The sequence below is a fragment of the Choloepus didactylus genome, chromosome 9 (genome assembly GCF_015220235.1).
Source record: "Choloepus didactylus isolate mChoDid1 chromosome 9, mChoDid1.pri, whole genome shotgun sequence".
Taxonomy (NCBI): Eukaryota; Metazoa; Chordata; class Mammalia; order Pilosa; family Megalonychidae; genus Choloepus; species Choloepus didactylus.
This window is the reverse complement of record NC_051315.1, coordinates 16,122,503-16,140,525: the sequence shown is the minus strand read 5'-3', so window position 1 is coordinate 16,140,525 and position 18,023 is coordinate 16,122,503. Positions and strand designations below refer to the sequence as shown.

At 42.6% G+C, this 18,023-nt stretch overlaps 1 protein-coding gene across 3 annotated transcripts in view; it reads right to left on the bottom strand.

Annotated features, from left to right (window-relative positions):
- The window catches only part of CCDC93 (coiled-coil domain containing 93), a 136,291-nt gene that overhangs the window by 27,879 nt on the left and 90,389 nt on the right, over positions 1-18,023 (bottom strand). For all 3 annotated transcript variants that reach the window (XR_005218914.1, XR_005218913.1, XM_037850246.1), the window contains exons 13-18: positions 10,638-10,700; positions 6,838-6,911; positions 5,560-5,641; positions 4,522-4,593; positions 3,557-3,610; positions 2,182-2,244 (exon numbers count right to left, since the gene is read on the bottom strand). Coding sequence is in view for 1 of the 3 variants with exons in the window: in XM_037850246.1 (XP_037706174.1) it covers positions 2,182-2,244; positions 3,557-3,610; positions 4,522-4,593; positions 5,560-5,641; positions 6,838-6,911; positions 10,638-10,700 (408 nt within the window). In the remaining 2 variants the exon portion in view is untranslated. The remainder of the gene's footprint in view (positions 1-2,181; positions 2,245-3,556; positions 3,611-4,521; positions 4,594-5,559; positions 5,642-6,837; positions 6,912-10,637; positions 10,701-18,023) is intronic.

Sequence of the window (18,023 nt, the reverse complement as noted above, 5' to 3'; positions counted from 1 at the left end):
GGGCCAGCCCACCAGGTCCTAAAGGACTCCAAGTAGCTGATTCAACTAACACTAGGTACAGAAAAGGGAACAAAAGGAATTTCCCAGGTGACAGAGAACTGATGCCACCCTTTTCCTGCGTGGACTGGGGTGTATCACTCACCCTCCCTGCCCCCAGGCTCCTGAGGCCAGTGGCCTCTGGGACAACCCCTGGCCTCCCCAACTCCATGCACTGCCCCACTGGGCATTTATGGTCTCAGGACTAACCGGGCGCTTGGTGCTGCCTTCCTTCTACGTGGTCCTGATGCTCCTTCTGTCCTATACATCCTCCCACTTCCCCTCCCATTGGGTCTGCTGCCTTCACATTGTCCTCGAATCCACTGAAGACTACAGGCCTCTGGGTAGGAAACCTGCCACCACCTCTTGCCATCAAACCCAGAACAGGCTAGAGGGAAAGATGCATTTCTCCTTCTGGCCGAGGCCACCCTCCCCGTGGTATGCAGGCTCTGACTTCTGTTCCTTTTCAGGATAAGACAATTATCTACCTGTGTCACTGAATCTCTAATCTCTCCCTTTCTACTGGCTCCTTCCGGTCAGCACTTAGATACGCTCAAGGCCCTCCCTCCTTAAAAAATCCCCTCCTTAATCTCCGTCACCTTCCAGCCACCCCCTCTGCCTCCTCCTTTTTACTGGAGTGTGAACCCCCAGCAACTCTAATCCTCCTCTCCAGTCTCGCAGGGATACATCTTGTGGACAATTTGCAGCTTCCAGCTTCCCTGATGTTTCAGTAGCACTTCCCAATCTCTCTACTGAGCTCTCTGCTGGGCTCCCAGGAGACCTTGTGCTCCTGCTCAGCCTGTCCTTACACCATGCACCGGGGCCTAGCCCCAGGGCCTCCGCAGCCTCAGTTATCACCGACCTGGTGCTGACACCATCTCCAGCCCAAACCACTGTGAGCATCAGACCCACATCCAAGTGCATCCTGGACATTTCCACTCGGTTGTGCAGACCGCTTTCAAGATCCCCAAATAGGTTTCATTAACATGCCTACACACGCCCCCCTTAACCCTATTCCTTCTCGTTGAAGCTTTTTCTCAATCAGTAATGCAAGTATCCACCTCACTGCCCCAACCAGAAGTTCAAGCATGATCCTGGCCTCCTCTTTTTCCTTCACCCAGTCTTCACTAAGTCCCAGCAGGTACAGCTCCTCAGTCTCCTCCCTGCCAGTTCATCTCCGTCCATCCTTCTGCCCTGGCTCAGGCCCTCAGCGGGCTTATGTACCTGCCTGCTGTTTCCCCCTAGCTGGTACTGAAGCTGCCCTGGGCAGGCAATTCCATCACAGCTCACCAGCTCGCAGACCACTGATGGGCCATCCCACCAACCATCCCCAGGACCTAATGCTAAGCGGGGTATGAAGTAAGCACTCAAGCGTTTCCATGTCTGCAACTGTACTGTCCTGATTTTATTTTATTCTATGTCTCTTTAAAGATTAGTATGCTGTCAATGACTCACCCAAATTTAGCCATACAGCTCAGTAAAATAAGCAGGAGCCTGAGAGCAGAGAACAAGGTCTCTCTGGCCCCACAACACCCTGGGCCTGGGCCTTCCATTTCCAGGGGACAGAGAAAAGGCCTGATCCAAAATGCAATGAGAAACACAAGTTAACTTGGCTCTTAAGCTTTCATGAGTCAGAACCTGGCAATATAAGGGGATTATAAATGTAATTTGATTCCTGGTGACTTTAGCATTAGAACTGACTTTAAAACCTACCTCCCCACATTTGGTGCCACTCTCACAAACCCTGAGGTTACCAAGCAACATAGCTGAAAGGGTCACTTGATTTTAGAGAAAAAATACTAAAGAAGGACATTGGAACTTGAGTCCCGGCTCTGTCATGGACCAGCTGCTTGACTCTGGGCAAGCACTTGACCCCTTTGAGCCAGTATCTTCATACAGAAAGTGAGGCTAGTGGGACCTACTCCCCACTTCGTGGGAGGGTCAAATCCAACAAGATGAGTGTGAAAATAATACACCTCCGTAAGATGTTAACAACTTACATCACTGGCTCATAATCCAGACGGAAAGCTGGTAATTAGCAGCCTTATTAGAGTCTCGCTAGTTCCTAGATACTGAGGCTTTCTAGTTCCACCACAGGAAATTCATATCTAGTTAGGTGTCTTTTTTGTTATTGTTTTTACTTACCTGTAGCAAACGAATTTTGTAGAGCTTCTCTTTCTCCATATTGTACCGTCTGTCTAGGTCTTCCTAAAAATTAGAAAAGGTTACAATTACCTGGGAATAGAAAACTCTCATTCTTAGATGGAGTCTTCAGAAGAAGTTGAATATATTTTTACCATATCTCTTCCCATCCTTAGTCCCCAAATATCTTTTCTCAAATGGCTGAGTTTAGGGTCTGGGTTCTATGTCATGTGAGATCCCTGACAACCTTTCACATCACATTATAACAACTCTTCCTTCTACTGGGATCCAGGCTGAATCTAGTGTTTTTAAGTGAAGTAAGCCCCAAATTCATGTGCCCCCTCTCCCAAAGAAACTATGATGATGAGAAAATCATTACTAGAAGAATCTGTTCCATGGAGGTGATGGTGGTTTGCTTTTATGCTCCTCTCCAGAGCTGTGCCTTCCAATATGGGAGCTATTAGCCTTATATGGTCATTTAAATTTACATTCCCAGTTGCACTGCCACGCTTAGAGTGCTCAGCAGCACATGTGGCTAGTGGCTGCTGTACTGGAATGGTGCAGACAAGGAACAGTTCTCTTACTGCAGAGAGTTATTTTGGTCAGTGCTGCTTTAGAGATTAGAGAGGAACTAGCACCTCCCTGAACCTGAGGAGGTAAGAGGCATGACTCTCTGAGAGAGTTACGAGAGGGATTGGAGGTGCCCCTCTCCCCAGTGTACACATGTGCACACACACACACACGCATACACGCAGCCTCCTCCACCGGCTTGCTACAGGCATTGCCCAGCAGGCTTCACTGGCAGAGTTCCGAAGCTCATTCTCCAAGGAGCAGATGAGGGCATGAAGGGAAGAGGAATGCACACCAGAGCAAAGGCTTTGAGGCTTTCCTGCTTCTCCTGCCCTATCCTCTTCCTTCTCTAATTCTCTCTCCGGGAGGTCTGCAGGAGTGCTGGTTCAGAACAGAGGTCAGCAAACACCAGCCTACCGGCCAACTACTACACCCCTAGGGCTAGATTTGCTTCTCCACCTGTTTGTGAAGTAAGATTGTGGGAAGTAGGGCCACACCATTTATCTACAGACTGTGGTGACTGAGGCAGAATGCAGCAGCTGCAACGAGACAGTCTGGCCCCCAAAGCCGAAGACCTTTACCATCTGGTCTGACGCAGGCCGCTCCCCTTCCCAGCAGAGATGCCCGAGTGGCCTGTACACTGGACTGGGGAACACTACCCCCGCGATCCCGGGATGTGGCCTCAGGGCCACCTTGGGGTGATCCTGCCTCCATCAGAGAGGCCAAGTGTATAAATGGGACCATGCCAGCACCCCACTCACCGTCGCTCCCCTCTCCATCCCCAGTCCTGTGAATAGCGAGCACTTACATCATGCGACATCATGGAGGCAAGGGCACCACCCGGCTCCCCGCTGGACAGGGCCTGAAAGGATTGAAATGTAGTGAACACCTGTTGGGTAAGGGGAAAGGGACAGAAGCTGGCAGTCTGGACGTAGAGGGGGTCAGTGGAGTAGAGAAACGCCTTGATGTTCACAGACCATGTCTGAAGAGAGAACAGGGAGGAGCGGTCTGCACGGGAGCTGGTTGGCTTGGGCCCAAGTTCCCCATTTTCAGAAGGGACAGGATGGGAGATGGGTTCTAAGGCCACGCCCAGTTCTTCAGGCAACAGGCTTGGAATGCAGTGTGAGAAGCAAAATATAAACCATGGGGATCCCTACAATCTTATTTGTGGAAAGAAACAGACTCTTTTTTTCTGTCCTTATTTTTTTTTAATTTAAGGTTTAATGGAACTCTACACTATTCCTGGGAAGATGAGGTCCTTTATTCAGAGAAACAGCTGACCAGCTGTTCCTTAAACTCCAAACGCTTCTGTGTTGACACTGACGCCAACACTGCTCTCCTTCCCCAGGCCCCCTGCTGCCTTGGGGAGGAGGGCACATGCCCCCACTGGGTGGGGGTCAACTGGGAAAACTAGCACAAAACTCAGAGGAGGGCAGGTTGAGGGGGGAACGGTGCCCAGATGGTTCTGGAAACACCTCTTCCCTGAATTGAGGAGGCCAGAGTTGTGTCACCTGGAATTCTTGTCTGGGGTTGCTGCTGCCCACAGTGAATGCTGCCTTTCCCCCCAGAAGGAAAAGAAAGCAGAGGGCTGAAAATCTAAGAAAACCCTGGGATGAAAACCGTTGAGAAATGCGTTTTCAAAGGAGGAGCTTAAGTCAGCTGGCCAGTCCTTTTTAGCCCCAGAATGTTGGTGGGGTTAGTCTCTAGAAAACATTTCATGGTGGAATTTGCGACAGCACCCAATGGGCTTGAGGACTGATTCAGAGTCTCTACCTTTTCGTCTCCGCGTGGTGCTCTCTCCGCTTTCAGGTTTTCAATTTCCTGCTGCAGTCGGGTCATCTCCTCCTTTAAAAGCAATGTGAACATTTACAAAACTCAGACAAGCTAGTAACTGGGTGCAATTATCTAAATTCTTGATCCAGAAGTCCTATTTTCCTGTTTGATGGGTATATCCTGGGACAAAAAGTCTATTAGGAACTACCTGCCCCGACCCCCAATTTTTGGCCTGGGAAAATTTTTTCAGGATGATACACACAGATGCACGTAAGTCAAAAGAGCCCTTTCTGAAAAGGCAGGTAAGGCATGCACTGGGAAATGAAATGAATGAGGCATTTAGAGCCTTATTCCACTCAGTCTGCTTGCTTTCTCTCAAGAGGTCTCAGACTTGTCCACCTGTCCACCTGACAGGGGCCCTCCCAGCCTGGAGCCTCATCCAAGTCCCTCCTCTGTTCGCCACCCTGCCCTCCTCTCAGTAAGAACCAGCTTCCTGATGGCTGCTGGCCAGAGCGCCCTCTCCTCCCCTGGAGCTCACGGAGAATCCCCCTGCCCTGTACAGCTTCCTGTGTGGTCACCTGCACACACACCTCCCCCCTCCCAGACAACAAGCTCCCAGAAGGAACCAGACCTGTGCCCAAGGGACACAAATGACCCAGGTTTTCAGGACAGGCCTGGTTTCCAGTGATCCTCCTCTTTTCAAAAAGGCCATCTGTTAACTAAATACGATGCAGTTTTTAAACTTTTTAAGGCTGTACTTTTAAATACATCTGTAAATCACAGAAACACTGCTTGTCAGTCTGGGTTCTCACTTTTGGAGTTTGACCCACACAGTTACTGATCTAACTCACTCTGGTTTCCTGGGAGGGGCTCCACCACAGTGCTGTAGTCACCCCGCACAATTCATATGCAACTGCTTGATGAACCTGCTCTCTAAACTGTGCCTGGAACACAGGATGCCACATCGTGATAAGGGGAACAAACTAAGAGACCTCATGCGTCCTGGTTGGATGTCTGCCGACACCAAGCAACACTTACTCGACAATGTGCTTTAAAGTCCTGCTCCTGACTTTTCAGATTTTCATTCATGGCCACAAGTGCTCTCAAGTTCTGCAAGATACTGAAGAAAACCAAAAAAATGACACATGGCAGGCCATTATGATTTTATGAATCTCAGCTAAAACCAGGTCCCCAGCTAAAAAGGGACTCCCTTTTTAATTTCCTTTGTCACCCCCAAGAGTATCTAATGGGTTCTCCACAAATGATAATGACTTCTATTTAACTGACATTATTCAATTATATGCCCAAGTCCATCAGGCCCATGCAAACATTAGATTCCAGAATTAAAATGTTAACTGAAAAAACTTCAATGAGTTTCAAGAATGCTGAATGTACTTAATGACACCAATTTCTCAACAGAACTCAGAACATATATAGGATTGAAAACCATTTTTAATATCCATTCTGAAAAGGAAACATATTGCTTTAAGGCCATAAAAAGCACTAATGTGATCATAAAAATGTTAAGTATCTGACAGTGCTTTGTTTCCTAACATGAAAGAAGGGCTTCTAATTATAGAGCCAAGTAATCTGTGAGTACTTCTTTACTAAAAATGTCCATCAAACCCAGAACTGTTCATTCTGTGCCTGAAACTTTTTATGATTTCACAATCTCATTCAAATGAGTGACACTCAGGAGATTTTACCAGCCAGCAGTCTGGTGCTCAAAAGGTCAAATGCATGTGTTGCCCTCTCCTCTGAATTAATTTTACAAGGGGTAAACACACACGTAAACACACACACACACACACACACACAAAACAATCAACAAAACAAAACAACCACCACTGTGCCTTGGCAAAGAAGACTGCATGCACTCTTACTCCGCAGAAGTGGCTAAAATGTGTGCTGCTAAAAAACAACAATGGTTGGCTCCCAGAAGGAGAACTGGGAGGCTGGGGGACAGGGGTGGGGCAGAGATGCTTCCCCAGAGGCCTTTTTTTGTATTATGAATTCATTAGTTTTTAAAAACAAAGAAAAAAAAAGTGCTGCTTCTGATCACAGAGAATTAGGAGAGAGGTATTAAAACTCAGTGCAGCCCAAGCATATCTCAGCCCCTGCCTGAGCAATGGGCATCAGAGAGACACCATGCTCTGGAAAGGCAGGTGAAAAGGGCTGACCTGCATGGGACAGGGACAGGGCCAGAACCAATGACCCTTGGCTCCTCGATCCCGTGCATAAACAAATTAAGCTGCCAGGCACCAGCAGAAGTTACCTTCTGCAAAGGGAAAATGCACACATGCTGAAACTTGTTACCTTGGATCAGCTTTGGATTCTATTTTCTCGAGGGCTGCTTGCTCTTTGTCCAATTTCTCACTGTAATTCTTCAACTGCAAGAGAGAATGGGGGCATCATTGCCAGGGGCTTGTTAGGGGAGGAGAGTAGGCACTTCCACTCTCACTCCCTTGCTCCCTTCTATACCCCACTACCAAGAGGTGGCCAAGTCCACTGGATGTGGCAGTACATTGAGAAAACAGGTGGACCATGGAAAAGGACAGGGTGGAGGGACAACATGGAAAGGTCATATCAGGCTCTTCTTGACACATTCTGCTGGTTAAAGAAACCTTGGCAACGGCTTTAAAACACAGCAGCAGGTGAGTGGAAGGCAAAGGTAATGCTGAGAGTAGGTGCCTTTTGGTAGCAAGGGGACAACAGAGAGGCCACAAGATCCCTGGGTTTAAAGCGCAGAGTCCTGTTATCATGGCTGTTAAAAGGGCAGGGTTAAAACTTTCTATTTTCTTGAATCTAAGGCAGACAGTGAGGTTTTAAAAAAGGATTCTTTATGAACTCTACTGTAAATGATGAATTATGATGAATTATGGTTAACAGTACAATTATAAAAACATTCTTTCATGAATTGTATCAAATGTACCACACTAATGCAAGGTGTTAATGATAGGGGGTTATGTGGGAACTTTGTATTTTATGCATGATTTTTCTGTAAACCTGCAACTTCTGTAATTAAAAAAAAATTACCAAATTAAAAAAGCTTCTTTAAAGAAATTCATATTTTAACATATAAAGTATCCAATTACTTCATAACTAGAACGCTAAGCAGCTGTTAAAAAAAAATAAATCAGCTCTTTTATGTGCTGATACAGGATGATTGCTAATATCTGTCAGGTGCAAAACCAGGAGCAAAGTATGCTTCCAATTGTGTGTAAAGAGATGACAAAGAATATGCATGTAGTCACTTGTACTACATAAAATACTTCCAAAAAGATTCATCAGAAACTGGTTACCCGGGATGCCTCTGGAGAAGACAACTGGGTAGTTGAGTTACAGGGGTCTACCCTTTGTATCTTTTGAATTTTGAAACATGTGAATGTGTTAACTGTTCGAAAAACATGTCCAAAAAAAGGTTCTGAGGGTTCTAGTTGAAAATGGCAGGCCAAGCACAAGTTGCAGCAACAGGACTCAAGGCCCCCAAAATTCAGACTTGTGCTGGGACAAAGACCTGGGTACCTCAGGGGACAAGAAATTTGGCTGGCAGCCTGGAAAGGACTGGAGAGGACCACTGTCCAGAGCTAGCAGACATGGGAAGGACTGGTCTGCAGGGCTGGGGTCTGCATTAGGAACAGCCAGGTGGGCCAAACAAATGTGTCCCAGCTCCCTTAAATGCAAGAGTTGGCACTTAAGTCTCAGCGGCAGGGCAGGATCCCTGGGAGTTGACAATACCCAGGATAAAAGGGGGAGTCCCCCACCCAGAGTATTAGTTACCACCGGCTGATCCTGTAAAACAGCAGGTCCCATCCTTGCAGAATAATCAGGTGAAGCAGGCTACATAAGATGGATCCAGTATCCACAGGGACATCAACAGGCAATTTCAAAATCAAAGATGAGCATGCAACCCAAAATTACCACATTTGAAGAAAGATGCAACCATTCAAAAGATGTACTAACTCAACAAGTGAACTCTGACCTAAGAAACAGCTAATAAAGAAAAACAAGACTTTTATGGAATAGATATAATTAATGCCTTTAGAAAGATGTGAGAGGATACTGCATATATTTTAAAAAATTTGGCCTCATACATGGACATTAAAAGTGTGGCTGTTGAAGTTAAAAACTGGACAGGCTGGAGGCTGGCTGCTACTCCGAGGCAGGGGCCACCAGTCACAGGGTCCTCTCTCAGCTGTGCAGCCTCCTCCACAGGTGCCTAGAGGTGCCATGTAGCCTCCACCTTCCACTCCTGCTTCTCTTTGCATAAATTTACCAGAAAGATAGGTCTGCCCTGTTTTCCAGTGCCACAAGGCTATCTTTGGAATGAAATGTTTGGCTGAAAAGGTAAAATCTGGGAGCACTGATGTGAAAGGGTTCAGAAAGCTCACTTTGCCCAGCTCTTGCCTTGGAAAGATAAGGACACTGAGATCCAGAGATGAAATCCATCACTTATTCAGGAGCCTGGTCTTCAGGATTCCTACCACACCAAGCTCCATATGGCTGTCCAGCACCAGGATTTGTATAGCCTTCCATGTTTCTGGATGGGAATTAGTTTCATTCTCCTCCTAGAGAGTGAGCTCTTGAGATGGCTTTGGTGCCAGTCTGCCTGCATTAGATTCCTGGCCTCTGGCAGGTTGTTCAGCCTCCTCTGCAGAATGGGGTGATAACAGTATGCTGTTGGGTTGCTGTGAAGAATCAATGCACTAACAGAACTTACGTGTCCCGAGCACACCAGCACAGAGTAATTTCAGCAGCTATTATTATTTGAGGATAGGAAAACTATTACACCCTCCACTTCTAGCACATGAAAGGTGCTCAACAAATACTTGGTTTAGTGTTTAGTACAAAATGCCACTTTATAACTACTTAGAATTAACATCCTAAGGCATACAAATATCTTAGGAAATTGGTATCAAGACATTTTGCTTACATCTCTTCCAGATGTTATACAAAGATCGATCCGTGACCTAGCACACTTCCTACTGGGGATATTAAAAGGAATGTGGAGGGATTCCTGCCCTTAGGAATTTGTTATCTAATCCATAAGGAACGGAGGCACAGAAGAATGTGAAGGAAGCCGGCTGGTTCAAATGCAAGGCAGGCATTTTTAGAAAGAATGAAAAATTTTTCATTCTAATTGCCGTTCTTCTGCCTGCCCTTTTCAAACATTCTGATACTAACTGAGGAGACCAATCCAGGTCAGAATTGAAAACTTTGTCAGGTTCATAACAAGGAGGTAAACTAAGTGCTGCATATTGCTATAGAAATAAGAATTTTAAATTGGCAAATTTCATGTGGAATTCAGAGATGTCTGTGAAGGTTAGTCCTGCTTCCAAATGGTCCAGAAGGTACTAGGTGGGGACATGGCTGTGAGGCCCTTCCAGAGCACTGCTCCAGCCATGCAACAGCAACATGATGGAGAGAGCTTCAGCTCCAGATGAGGCTAGTCCTCTGCGGAAACACGAACGACAGACATGTTTAAATGTTCTTTGTGCCAGAGGTGGCATCAGTGGCACCAGTATTCCTCACCTGGTCTCCTAGGCAATGAGAAGTGGGAGGTAAGCAATGATATAATACCAGGGTGAGACGGCAGAATCACAAGGTGGATTAGGAAATGGAAAGCCTGGTTCAAAATACAGCCTACAACCTTCCTCTTCCTTCTGTGACCCCCGCTCCCATCCCACCCAGCAGATCACTGGCAATTCTGAACAACAAATTCTACACTTTGAGGTTCTCTAGTCTTTCAAAAAGAAGCCTTTTCACTCTCAAGGAATTCAGTGTTTGGAGCTGCCATGTGAGCTGCTGCCAGGGGAGTGTGACCCCTCTTGCTCTCCTCCGCGGCCCCTCACCTCTGCCTGCCAGGCCCACCTTCCTCAGGAAGCCTTGGCTGGCCCTGGCAGCCCAGGGATCTCTCCCACCAAGATCCCCCATGGCTCAGAACAGGGCAGGATGGGTAAACTGATGGCACTGCTCACACACCATCAAGTAACTGTTCAGGGGCCCAATGCTTGGAGCCCTGAGAATGGGATCATGCCTACTCTCCACAGACTGACGACACCCAGCATTCTGCCAATAGTGCAGGTCAAGTCCCAGTGGGGGAACATTCTGCTCACCTCTGTCAGCGTCTTCTTCGTTTCACTATATCTGGCCTGTAAGTTGGTATGACTTGTCTGCAGCTGCAAATGAAGACAGATTAAGTCACAGCTCTCATTTGGTCCCTCAAACAACACAGATGGGGGTGGTATCCCCATTTCACAGATGAGAAAATAGAAGCTCAGAAAGATTTAAACACAGCATATACTGACAATTTAGAACAAACAAAGAAAAATCCCCTGTATTTAATTAGCACCAACTACAAGTCAGGCAATGTACTCGGTATTATTTACAGATTCTATCACTGAACTCAATGGAAAGACAACAACATTCTGGTTTTTACAGTAGAGGAAATAAAGACTCAGGGGGCTAAATTACTTGACCAAAGTTCCACGGCTGATAACCAATGGAGCCTAGCTTTAAATTCAGGTATAACTGACATTTCTATATAGTTAAAATCTGTTCAGTTAACCAACTTGCACAATCACAGAATACAAATCGCATGCTAGCACTCAGGATTCTACCACAGCGTATAGAAAGGGCACAGAATATGACTGGCTGGCAAAGTGTGCCAGACAGAAGAAAGGATTCTGGACTGAAACATTAAGAGAAAGAAAATGAATTCCCTTTACTGTTCAAAGTTACATAATGGTAAACTCACATTAAAAGATGATCTTGAAAATATCAAGTCCCCTTTCCTTATTAAAAATGTATACACGACATTTCTCTTTTGTGTCTGTTTTATTTCACTCAACATAATGTTCTCAAGGTTCCTCCACTTTGTCGCATGCATAAGGACTTCATTCCTTCTTATAGCTAAATAATATTCCATCGTATGCATATACCACATTTTGTTTATCTGTTCGTCAGTTGATGGACACTTGGGTTGCTTCCATCATTTGGCAATTGTGAATTATGCCGCTATGAACGGTGTGCAAATATCTGTTTGAGTCCCCAATTTCAGTTCCTCTTGGGTATATACCTAGTAGCAGGACTGCCGGAGCATACAGCCACTCTTTACTTAGCTTCTCCAAACTGTGTTCCATAGCGGCTGCACCGTTTTACATTCCCACCAGCAGTGAATGAGTGTTCCTATTTTTCCACATCCTCTCCAACATTTGTAGTTTTCTGGTTTTTTTTAATACTGACCATCTAGAAGGTGAGAAATGTTAACATACTGAGGTTTTGATTTGCATTTTCCCTAATAGCCATTGATTTTGAGCATTTTTTCACGTGCATTTTGGCCATCTGTATTTCCTCTTTGGAAAAATGTCTATTCACATTTTTTGTGCATTTTTAAATTGGGTTGTTTGTCCTTTTTATCGTTTAGTTGCAGGACTGGTTTATATATTCTGGATAGTAAATCCTTATCTGTATGTGGTTTCCAAATATTTACTCCCATTGCATAGGCTGCCTCTTTACTTTCTTGAAAAAGTCCTTTGGAGCACAGAAGTTTTTAATTTTAGAAGGTCCCATTTGTTAGTTTTTCTTTTGCTGCATGTGCTTTGGGTGTAAAGTCTAAAACACCATAGCCTACCACAAGATCCTGAAGATGCTTCCCTACATTTTCTTCTAGGAGTTTTATGGTCCTGCTCTTACATTTAGGTCTTTGATCAATTTTTTATTTAATTTTTGTGTAAGGTATGAGATAGGGATCCTTTTTCATTTTTACATATGGATATCCAGTTCTCCCAACACAATTTGTTGAAGAAACTATTCTGTCCCAGTTGGGTGGACTTGGCAGCACTGTCAAATATCAATTGGCCACACATGTGACAGTCTATTTCTCAACTCTCAGTTCAATTCCATTGGTCAGTATATCTATTTTTATGTCAGTACCATGCTGTTTCAACCACTGGAGCTTTGTAAAATGCTTTAAAGTCAGTAAGTGTTCCAACCTCATTCTTCTTTTTCAAGATGTTTTTGGCTATTCAGGGCCCCTTACCCTTCCAAATAAATTTGGTAACTGGCTCTTCCATTTCCGCAAAGATGACTGTTACAATTTTGATTGGGATTGCATTGACTCTGTAAATCAAACTGGGTAGAATTCACATCTTATCAATATTTAGTCGTCTAATCCATGAACATGGAATGTCCTTCCATTTACTTAGGTCTTTTTATTTCTTTTAGTAATGTTTTGTAGTTTTCAGTGTATAGGCCCTTTACATCCTTGGTTAAATTTATTCCTAGATATTTGATTCTCTTAGGTGCTACTGTAAATGGGAATTTTTTTTCTTGATTTCCTCCAAAGATTGCTCAATGCTAGTGTATAGAAACAAGACTGATTTTTGCACATTGATCTTGTACCCCACCTCTCTGCTGAACATTCATTAGCTCCAGTAGCTCACTTGTTGATTTTTCAGGACTTTCTATATATAGAGTCATGTCATTTGCAAATAGTGAAAGCTGAACTTTGTCCTTTCCAATCTGGATGCCTTTTATTTCTTTTTCTTGCTTAACTGCTCTAGCTAGAACTTCTAGCACAATGTTGAATAATAGCAGTAACAGTGGGCATACTTGTTTTGTTCCAGATCTTAGAGGAAAAGTTTTCAGTCTTTCACAGTTGCATATGATGTTAGCTATGGGTTTTTAATATATGTGCTTAATCATGCTGAGGAAGCTTCCTTCAATTCCTGCCTTTCAAAGTGCTTTTATCAAGAAAGGCTGCTGGATTTTGTCAAATACCTTTTCTGTGTCAATTGAGATGATCTATATGGTTTTTCCCCTTTTCATTTGTTAATGTGGTGTAATACATTAATTGATTTTCTTGTGTTGAACCAACCTTGTATACCTGGAATAAAATCCACTTGATAATGGTGTATAATTCTTCTGATGTGTTGTTGGATTTGATTTGCAAATATTTTGTTGAGTCTTTTTCTATCTATATTCATTAGAAAAATTGGGCTGTAATTTTCTTTTCTTGTGGTATCTTTATCAGACTTTGGTATTAGTGTAATGTTGGCTTCACTGAATAACTTAGGTAATGTTCCCTCCTCTTCAATTTTTTGGAAGAGTTTGAGCAGGACTGATATCAGTTCTTCTTGGAGTGATTGGTAGAATTCACCTGTGAAGCTATCTGGTCCTGGGCTTTTCTTTGTTGGGATGTTTTGATGACTGACTTAATCTCTTTACTTGTAAGTGGTCTGGTGAGTTCTTATATTTCTTCTCAAGTCAGTACAGGTTGGTTGTGTGTCACTAGGAATTTGTCCATTTCATCTAAGTTGTCTAATTTTTTGGCATATAGTTGTCCATAGTATCCTCTTATGATCATTTTTATTTCTCTGGGGTCAGTAGTGAGGTTCCCCTTCTCACTTCTGAATTTATTTATTTGCATCTTCTCTTTTTTTCTTTTGTCAGTCTAGCTAAAGGTTTGTCAATTTGATTGCTCTTCTCAAAGAATCAACTTTTGGATTTGTTAATTCTATTGTCTTTTTATTCTCAATGTTATTTATTTCTGCTCTAATCTTTGTTCTTTCTCTCCTTTTGCTTGCTTTGGTTATTAGTTTGCTGTTCTTTTCCTAGTTCTTCCAGGTGTGCAGTTAGGTCTTGATTTGAGCTCTTTCTTCTTTTTTAATGTAGGTGTCTAGGGTTATAAATTTCCTTCTCAGCACTGCTTTCATGGCATCCCATAAGTTTTGATGTTATGTTCTTGTTTTCATTCATCTGAAGATATTTACTCATTTCTCTTATAATATATTCCTTGACCCACTGATTGTTTAACAGCGTGTTTTCTAACTTCCATATATTTGTGGATTTTCCAGTTCTCTACCTGTTATTGATTTCCCGCTTCATTTCATTATGGTCAGAGAAAGTACTTTGTGTAATTTCCATCTTTTTAAATTTATTGAGACCTGTTTTGTGACCCAGCATGTGGTCTTTCCTGGAGAATGCATATCTTGCTGTTTGGGGGTACAATGTTCTGTATATGTTTCTTAGGTCTAGTTCATTTATATTATTCAAGTTTCCGTATTGATTCTCTGTCTAGATGATCTACCTATTGAAGAGAATAGTGTATTGAAGTCTCCAACTATTATTGTAGAGATGTCTATTTCTCCTTCAGTTTCGCTAGCGTTTGCCTCATATATTTTGGGAAACCCTGGTTAGGTGCATAGATATTTATGATTGCTATTTCTTCTTGGTAGATTGCCCCTTTTTGTTAATATATAGTGTCCTTTGTCTTTTATAACAGTTTTGCACTTACAGTCTATTTTGTCCAATATTGGTACAGCTACCCCAGTTCTTTTTGGGTTTTTGTTTGGGTGGAACCTCTTTTTCCAACCTTTCACCTCTAACTTGTTTGTGTCTTTGGGTATAAGGTGAGTCTCTTGTAGACAGCATATAGTAGGATCATACTTTTTTTTTTAATCTCTTCTGCCAATCTGAGTCTTTTGATTGGGAAGATCAATCAATTAACAGTCAATGTTATTACTGTAAAGGCAGTATAGTACTTTCTTCAACCATTTAATGCTTTGATTTTCTTATGTCATATCTTATGTTTGTCTCTCTTTTTATACTTTTGGTTATTCTTACTCATAATCTTCATTTCTACACTCTCTTCCAAGCCTCTCTGTCCTGTCTTTTCCTTTCAGCCTGCAGAACTCCCTTTAGTATTTCTTGCAGGGCATGTGTCTTGTTGATGAACTCTCTCTTTCTATTTATCTGTGAATATTTTAAACTAATATGAACTAATTATAATAAGCAAACTCCTAGAGTTAGAATCTAGAATAGAATGGGTATAGAGGACGGGGAGGTTAAGATTAATTGGTGCAGAATTTCTATTTAGGTTGATTGTAAATATTTGGAAATGGATAGTGGTGATGGTAGCACATTATTGTGCATGTAATTAAGAGTGCTGAATTTTGTTTGTGAATGTGGTTGAAAGGGGAAGCACTGCATCATGCATGTTACTAGAAGGAAAGTTAGAATATAAAACATGGGACTGTACAACAGTGAATCCTGTTGCGGATGATGGACTGTGGTTAATAGTACAAATACAAGAATGTTCTATCATGAATTACAACAAATGTATGACAGTATTACAAGGTGTTAATAGGATGATATATGGAAAAAATGTACCTAATGTAAACAACGGACTATGGTTACCAGTAGTATTTTAATATTGTTTCATCAACTATAACAAAGGTACACTAATAAAAAGTGTCAACAATGGGGGGGGGTGTATATGAGAACAATGTACTTTTTATATGACTTTTCCATAAACCTACAACTTCTCTAATTAAAAAACAATAATTAAAAAAAACATTATGGTAAGTAAAAAAACTCAGACAAAATACTACACATTGTATGATTCCATTTATATTAAATGCAAATATAAATAAATTTATAGAGACAGAATTAGATTAGTGGTTATGTAGGGCCGGGGAAGGATAGAGGGATTGAGAGGTGACTGCTAAGGGATATGGGGTTTTTCTTTTTGGAGTAATGAAAATGTTCTAAAATTGATGGTGCTGATGAATGCACAACTGTGATTATACTAAAAGTCATTGATTGTACAGTTTGGATATATGTATGGTATGTGCATATATCTTAGTAAAACTGCTTAAAAAAACAAAAACAAAACTCAAATATACACACCAAAAAAAAAAAAGTGTACACATATGCTGTCTAAGAATTTCAGAAATCGTAAACATACCTGTAAAAGTTCCCCTTTTGAAAAGGGGAAGTGGCAAAAACCAAGAAATGAACTTTGTCTGATATTTCAATGATTATTTCAAACTCATCTGCCCCATCCTTGGACTTGTAAGCAATCTATTTTCAGAAATGGTTACTACGAAATCATGCTTCTAGTTGTCAGTCTTCTTCACTGATGAATGGTTACATTTCCAACAACATATATCAAGATGAAAATTCAGACAGGGCAGGAGTGATGAACGACGGGAGTGGGCTCTGGCCTCCCCCTTCACAAAAAGAACCATCTGTGCAATGAAAACTTTTCTTAACCTGTTTGCAGATGAGAGTGCTTCTGGAGAAAGTCTGTTTTGTTCTTGAAATCCTAGTGATTTAACTCTTGAAGCTCACCGGCTTCACCCCACACTTATCAAATACCTATGCCGCTTAAACAAGGTGTGTAGGAGAGAGATGAACATCACACAGTTGGACCATAAACTGAGGATCAGAGGAAAGTATGAGAAGAGTGGAGCAGGGACAGGCCCAGATGAGGCCCAAGGAAAGAGGGATCAGCTTGCTCACCAGTTCAAGGAAGGACCACCAACAAAGCCCCCCCTGGTTGGAGCCAAGCAGGGAAGCAGGAGCTTGCTACGCAGGCGAGGCCCAACTCTTCTCTTCTCTTCTAATTCAATTAGCCAACCAAGAGCGCTGTTCATCATCCTCATCTCACCATATTTTCTTAAAAGGGGAGCATGTCAATAGCCTAGCTTAGTTTTCATCTTGCTAGGGTCCTCTACGATTCTCCTACTTGTATATCTTCTTAATCCTTAACTCCTGGACTTACCCTAAAGACTCAGGCACCTGGACCCCATTTCTATTCCCGCTGCAGCATATTCTCTTATTGGATCCTTGCTTTCATGCCTCTTCCCACTTCTCTGATGGGCTAAGGCCCTCTCCCCTGTTCTTACTGCAGGCCATGGGTGCATCTTTCTTGCCTTCAGCCTGCATGACCTTAGAAATGTTCTGGGGATTTAAAGAGTTTGGATTTTTTCATACAGTATTGGTAGAAGTGTAAATTGGCAAAACAATTGGGGAACAATCTAGCAAAACTGACAATGTATGTTTTTTTTTTTTGATCTAGTAATACCACTTCCTGAAATCTTACAGAATGACTGACACAAGTGCACCAAGATATTAATGGCAGCATAAATTTGCAATCAGGAAAAAAAAAAAAAAAAAATTGGAACAGCTACATATCTAAGAATAAAGGACAGGTTTAATAAATTATGGTCCAAATATATAATGTCCAATTATGCAGTCATTGGAAAGAATGAGGTAGGTCTATATTTCATATTTTGGTTCCACCACTAACAAGCAGTGTGACTACAAACTACTTAACTTCTCGTTTCACTTTTCTCATTTATAAAACGAGGATAATAATAGAACCTCCTACATAAGGACGTTGTGAGAACTGAATGAATTAATTTTCTAAAGCATTTATTAGCCATTATTATTACTGACAGAGAGAGGTCTATGATTGAGTAAGTGAAAAACAAACCCTATTTGTAACCAGACAGGTGAATGGACAGTTTTAGGTGTTTGTAAAGGCCATGGAAAAGGTCCAGCAGGAAACGGCAGACACAAAACAGTGGTGTGACCTAACGAGCGGGGCTGGGTGAGGGATGAGAAGGGCACTTTCATTTTTCATCTTTACATAGTTTTATACCATTTGGCTTATTTACAGTGAGTTTGTATTATTTCTATCATTGTTTAAAAAG